We start from the raw sequence: 6,610 nt of genomic DNA on the forward strand, positions 1-6,610 counted from the left end.
TTGATTTTGCAAGAAGGTTTGCATGTAATTGGTATGTCTATGTTAGGACCTAAAATGTGTTCTTAGACGTTTCACTACTGCTTGATGACACACTGACCATCTTTCAAGTGGTCAGAGGGGTCAGGGTGAGCAGTTATCAAACACACTCGGCTGGGCATGATGAGACATCGTGTATCCCTCCACTGGTTATATGAGCACCAGCAGTAGACTTGTGTAACAGATTCAGAAACTCCAAAAGTTGAACTCCTCCTCCTCCCCCATCATCATCATCTCACTGGACGCATCTGCAGGCTGCAGGAGCAGAGCGATATGAGTTTACACGGATACATCCAAAGTTAGCTTTTCTTCTCTGCTCTCTGAAAATCCTTCAAATAGAGATGAGGGATTTTTGAGTGAAAGACAACTGGAGACCCCGGCTCATTTTAAATATTACTTTAGTTGCATTCAATCTGCTTGAATTTAGTTCATAATGGGATTACGCAAATTTGGCACGCGTCTTTACGCATATGCGTGCGTCTGTTTTTTTGTTTTCATCCTGCAACCTGCACAGTCTCAGAGTGAACCGGGGACACAACAAAGAGCAGCTCTCCGGCAGACGCTACAATGGTCACACAATGGCAAGATTTTTAGCATTTTGAGCCAGGGCTCGGAGTATCAGCCCGCGAGGCGGAGAGGAGCGCCACAGGAGCAAGTGCACGCGCGACCTGTAACCATCATTCACGATGGGGACACGAGACATCCGGACACATCGAGCCAGCAGCAGCAGCAGCAGCAGCAGCCTCCCCGGCCGGCGTCCAACCCGCACAGCTCCCGTGGCCGCCCGCCTCCGATCCAACGGCTCGTCAGAGGGCACGAGCACCGCCAGCATCAGCACGAGCGGCACAATGAGACGAAGAGAAGAGCCAATGAGACCCAGGAAAAGGTCACTGTCAGTCAGCCTCTGTCCCGGAGGGAAGACCAGATGATGGGTGACGATCCCTACGACCCCTACAAATCCACTGACAGTGATAATCCGTATTACAATTATTATGACGTCTACGAGAGACCCAGGCCGAGATCGAGACCCGGATATGGCACAAGGAATCATCAGTACGGTAAGAGAGGAAACAGTGATCTGCCAAAACAACAACTTCAAACAATTAATGATATAGATATGACTTTTAATGTGGTCTCTTTGTATATTTTAATTTTATTCAGGTAACAACATTTGTATATTTCTAGAAGGAAATATGCTGAAAATATATGCAGTTAAAATGAATCAAATAGTGTTTCATTACTGCCTATTGTCTTTAGGATATATTTGTATGTGAAAAATGAAGTGACTTACATAGATTTTATCATCTCTGCTAGGTTTTACGTTATATTTATAACATAACTACTGTCATACTAAGCTCACCACTGTTTTGTTTTGTTGATTTAGGTCTGCCTGATCTGGTACCAGACGCATACTACATCCAAGCCTCTGCTTACGCCCAGAGAGTCCCAATGTACAACCTGAGATGTGCGGCTGAGGAAAACTGTCTGTCAAGGTAGACTGTCAGGCTGTCAGTATCCACAAGAGAGAGAGACAGAAAAAAAAAAGAAAAAAGGAGACGGGGGGTTGCCGCCAAGTCTGTGTGTGATTCAGAGAGCTTTGAGCCATAACAACCACCTTAAGTGTTTGTGGGTGAGAGGGCTGAGCAGTGGAACCATGGGATGAAGTCAAATTAACCAAATCCTCCCGCTGATGGGGTGGAGTGGTGGATTTCTGCAGAGTTTAATCATAGTGTTCTGAAGGAGAGAAAGCCTGAATGGTAAACACATTATTGAACACTAACCCAAACAACCTCCTGCCTTTAAATTATTTTTCCAACCATCATTTATACCGACAGTGAAAATCTGCTGCAGCTGGAGGAGGGGAAGCAGCAGGAAAAACTATCTCAGTGATGTCATTGTGTCCATATATGACCTGTGTTTTTGATTTTTTTTTTCTGCAGACTTTTACCCCTCTCTTTGTTTGTGTCGGCAGCTCCGCCTATAGAGCCGATATTAGAGACTACGACACCCGTATGCTGCTGAGGTTTCCTCAGAGAGTGAAGAACCAGGGGACTGCAGACTTTCTCCCCAGCAGGCCACGTTACTCCTGGGAGTGGCACAGTTGTCACCAGTGAGTATAATGTCACGTCTGTGCTGTCCACCTCACCATCATGCAGGGAGAGAAAGTCGTTTTTGACATGTGGGTTGTTGTCAAGCATCATTTATTCTCACTGGCATCATTTAGAGATGTTTGCATGATAGCTTTCATGCATTTTCTTCATACATTTAACATAAAAAACAACATTTGTGTGTTTTTTTTGTTCGCCAATTTAAACATTTTTTTGAAGACACCACAGCAGTATTTGTTTTTTATACTCAGTATTTGAGGCACTGCTACCCCGGCTGAGTCAAACTTGTGCTACTTTTGGATTCTGTTGGAGGTTTTTTCACAGATTTCCACATCAAACCGACATTTTAAATTAGTTTTACGGTGTCTCAAGGCTTTTCTATTTTTACAATCACAGCATAAAACTGAAAAACTTGATATGAGTGAACTAAATTTGACCTGTAGATTTGTATTATTTACAGCCGCAAAGCTATTGTGAAATCAAGATGTGTGATGGTGGTAATGAGCCACAAGTGAAAACGTCTATAATTTTGTTATTTTATTGTGCTTTTGGTAAACTGCATAGCCTACTCTGTTTCTACAGAAACTACCTCAGTCCATAGTTATGTTGTTAAATAAACCAGGACACTGTGCTGATGCCAAAGATAGAGCACATCTGGCAGAGATCCAATGGACTGTTAAATGAGACTGTATAGGTTTTGTATTCAGTGTTTTGAAAGTCATTTTATGTTAAAGTCCAGACTGTTTCTATTGCATTAAACAAATGGAGTCGTCAAGATAATATATTTAAATCAGACGCAGTTGTATAAACATGAACATGATAGATGAAATGAAAACCTGTGATGTACTGAGTCACAGTGACCAGCAGTCATCTGACTGAACACAGATTCTAAATATCTAACAAAATGCATTTCAAAAACAGCACTTGGTTTGGATTTAAAAATGTTGTTGAGCACTGTTGTTGCTGATCCACAGGCACTTCCACAGCATGGACGAGTTCAGCCACTACGAACTGCTGGATGCCGCCACTCAGCATTCAGTGGCCGAGGGCCACAAGGCCAGCTTCTGTCTGGAGGACACATCCTGTGACTATGGCTACTACCGCAGATTTGCCTGCACAGCACATACCCAGGTGTCAAATATACAACTATTGACATGCCTTTGTTTCTGATATTGAAGCTTATCTTAATAATATGTAATCAGGAATCTATCATTAGTATTTGTTTCTTAAAAAGATCACTCATTTTGACCGCCACAGTGGGGAGCTTTATGCTACCTGCTTAACGCTAAACACCAGACAGTACGCTTAGCTGGTAAACGTATTGGAGCCTTTAGCTGCTTTAGAGCCAGATTTTCCTAAACGATGTTAACTAAGAGAGTGTAAAGGGGAATGAATATTGGACATGCTTTCAGAAGTTGGCCGGAGACTCAGCTATAGTAAAAAAAAAAAAAAAAGAACATGTTGCTCTGTGTCAGCTGGTTGTGTGAATATGTCACTTTCAGCTAACAAGTTTGCAACATTAACCTTATAAAACCTGAATGTCGGTAATAATTTGATTTCCTGCCCCTAGTGGTCAGTTAATGCAGGCTTAACCAAGAGAGTTGAACAACTGTTACCACTTGAAGCCTACTGGCTCCTGTTCACCAGAGCAGCATGTTTGTCAAAATAATTCTGATTCAACTTGATAGCTGTAATTTAATATAAAACAAAAACAGTCACAACAAACAAGCCAAAACAACTTTTTTTTATTTCTGTCTAAAAGTCCAAACACCCACACAGCAAACAATTTCGTTACCAATGAATATATTGTACCTGGATTATTCTTTCTGTCATTTTGAAATTGACCACAGTGATGAAAAATACATCAGGTGAATGTCAAACACATCATTATCATGTTGTTTTTCATGTCACCTTTTACCGTACTTATGGTTCAAGACAGTTTTACATAGTACAAGCATCCTGAGGACAGAGAAGTCAGCCTTATTCCCAGCAGATGGTTTTTATTTGTCAGCACTGGTGTTAATAATGTATTAATGTCTGCTCAGTTCTGTTAAAGCGCCTCAGTTAGTCATGACAGAGAGCCAACATGTGTAATACCAGAACCCTGACTCTGCTAAATTCAATTCAGCCATGAATAATTTGTTATCATGTACACCTGTGTTCAAACATTGACAAAATGTTCTCAGTAAAGAGGGTCTGTTTGAATCACGCGCCTGTTGCACAATACAAGTTTATATTGATGGATAAACCATAATCCAGATCATCAGAAAGATCTACATCTGTCACATGTTAATGTCATTTTGTTTTATTTAAGGACAGTAACATACAGTATATGGGAGCTGAATCCTCAACCAAAAAATGATCGCAAGTATACCAGGACAGCACACAATCATCTTAAGTATCCATTTTTTTATTGCTGCAGACATTTCTGGCAAAGCCGTTCTTCAGTGGCTTCAGGCAGACAAACTCAGACTCTCTTTATTTGGCGCACACAGTGTTCAGAACAAAATGGATAGTACTATTTTCTTTCATGGAAAGACCTAGTTTGGAGATATTTGTTCATAAAAGAGAGAGTAACTAAGAAAACAGGTGCTCTGTTATTGAGGACGTTGTGTTTCTGAAATCAACCGGAACACTTCCCTTTTGCATGAGCCTGTGAGGGTGATATCTGAAAGATGATACCACCCACCTTTCTGGTTTCTCTCTTTTTTAAATGAAAAAAAATAATGATTGCACCCCATACAGAATCTAATATTGAAGCAAATATAAAAACATGTTTTTGCCCCTTTAATTTAACTGTTTGATATTAAACTGTAATGAAACCAAAAATTACATATTTAAAGTTACTATTACTGTTGCTTAAGTTAAAGAGCCGTGTATGGTTACATAAGAAGTTTATACAATGTTTGACATGGATGCTGTCCATTATGCAGGGTCTGAGTCCAGGATGTTATGATACCTACAACGCAGACATCGACTGTCAGTGGATCGACATCACAGATGTGAAACCTGGAAACTACGTCCTCAAGGTTTGTCAAAAATACCAGACATTTGGCTTCCTCCTGGGACACATAACCTCTTGAAAAACATTACACTTGTATGGAATACAAGAAGCAGCAGTAGCTCCGTCTGTAGGGACTGAGGTTGGGAAGCGGAGGGCTGTCAGTTAAAGTACCAGAGCCCCTGAGCAAGGCATCGAACCCTCCCACAAGCTCAGGAGCGCTCGCTGTGGGCAGCCCCCTCACTCTGACATTTCCCCTCGCAGGACTGATAAAGTATGTCTAAAGAAAAACAAGGCCTTTATAACATTCAATTAGACTCTATGTTGTTTATTTAGAATTGATTCATTCGCCTTGAATGTTAAAATTCTGTGTTACTGCTTCATAGTTTCTTTGTTGTTGTTCTCCACAGATCAGTGTAAATCCAAACTATCACGTCCCAGAGAGTGACTACAGCAACAACATTGTGCGCTGTGATGTTCGCTACACTGGCAGCTACGCCTATGTGTCTGGTTGTCACATGTCACAGTAAGTGTTATATCTCACTAGACAAATGTTTATGTGATATTCCTCATGTCCTCAGTCAAAGTACCGATGTTTTACTTTCTTCTCTGTTTTTTTTTTTGTTTTTTTTTGCAGGTATTAAGACATGACAGTCGTTCACAGCATGTTCTGTGAATGACAATGAAGAGGACTTCATTCGAAAGCGTATAAAAAATTAATTAAATAAATCTTTAATGATTAGACAAACATATTATAATTTAAAATACTAAAAAAAAAAATAATACCAATAAAAAAAGTAGGAATCATCTGTTACAGTGCCAGATAGTGTTTAACTTTTCTATCTCGTGTGTGAAAGCAGTTTTTATATCCTTTCCTCTTCGTACTAATAAGAATATTCCTCTCACATATCTCCTTTATATTGTTTAGTTTCCTACTTTGTTCCATTGTACTGTATGCCTCCATTTTTCTCCCAACAAATTCATGAAAAGTAGAAACCTTGAATAGCCGAACACCAGCTCTCCCTCATTGTTACGTCAGTTGTATCAGTATTTTAAAGTATTGAAAATGTATTTGTTATATTTATAAGCAACAGGAGAAACTTGCTCTGCTCAAATGCTTTGGTGCAAATAAAAATGTTTGGATATTGATATTGTACTGATCAGTGTAAGTGGCTACGCTGTCCTGTTTTCTTTCCACTGGATGACTAAAATAAACACACACCACGTCAAAAAGGGGAACGCAAATGACGATGATATGCTGTGCAATGTTCAGTTTAATTTGAGTGATGACCTTTAAGTAGACTGATTCAAGGTAGGCTCTGAGTTTACACTACGTGGTTGCAGTTTCAACAGAAGAGTTGAAACTGCTTTCATGGGTTTCAATCTGCATAGTAACCCTCTTACTTTAAGACTATAAAAAAGCGCCATGCAGCAAATATGCAGCAACAGAAGCATGTATGTAGGG

General features: G+C 40.2%; 1 protein-coding gene across 1 annotated transcript; it reads left to right on the forward strand.

The window, feature by feature from the left end:
• Nucleotides 1–258: 258 nt before the first annotated feature.
• loxa (lysyl oxidase a) lies at nucleotides 259–6,294 on the forward strand. Its single transcript, XM_061061158.1, has 7 exons — nucleotides 259–1,094; nucleotides 1,421–1,529; nucleotides 2,009–2,146; nucleotides 3,119–3,275; nucleotides 5,078–5,173; nucleotides 5,556–5,671; nucleotides 5,783–6,294. Exons 1-7 carry the CDS (start codon nucleotides 470–472, stop codon nucleotides 5,787–5,789), a joined length of 1,248 nt encoding a protein of 415 aa, XP_060917141.1. The 5' UTR covers nucleotides 259–469; the 3' UTR covers nucleotides 5,790–6,294.
• The last annotated feature ends 316 nt before the right edge of the window (nucleotides 6,295–6,610 follow it).

The sequence above is a fragment of the Labrus mixtus genome, chromosome 17, assembly GCF_963584025.1.
Source record: "Labrus mixtus chromosome 17, fLabMix1.1, whole genome shotgun sequence".
Taxonomy (NCBI): Eukaryota; Metazoa; Chordata; class Actinopteri; order Labriformes; family Labridae; genus Labrus; species Labrus mixtus.

What these genes read in the sequence shown, in the direction of transcription:
- loxa (XM_061061158.1), top strand. Translation starts at nt 470, where the DNA reads ATGGGATTACGCAAATTTGGCACGCGTCTTTACGCATATGCGTGCGTC. An exon ending in CACAAGGAATCATCAGTACG is followed by an intron (nt 1,095 to 1,420) that starts GTAAGAGAGGAA and finishes TTGTTGATTTAG; the next exon opens with GTCTGCCTGATCTGGTACCA. An exon ending in GAGTGGCACAGTTGTCACCA is followed by an intron (nt 2,147 to 3,118) that starts GTGAGTATAATG and finishes GCTGATCCACAG; the next exon opens with GCACTTCCACAGCATGGACG.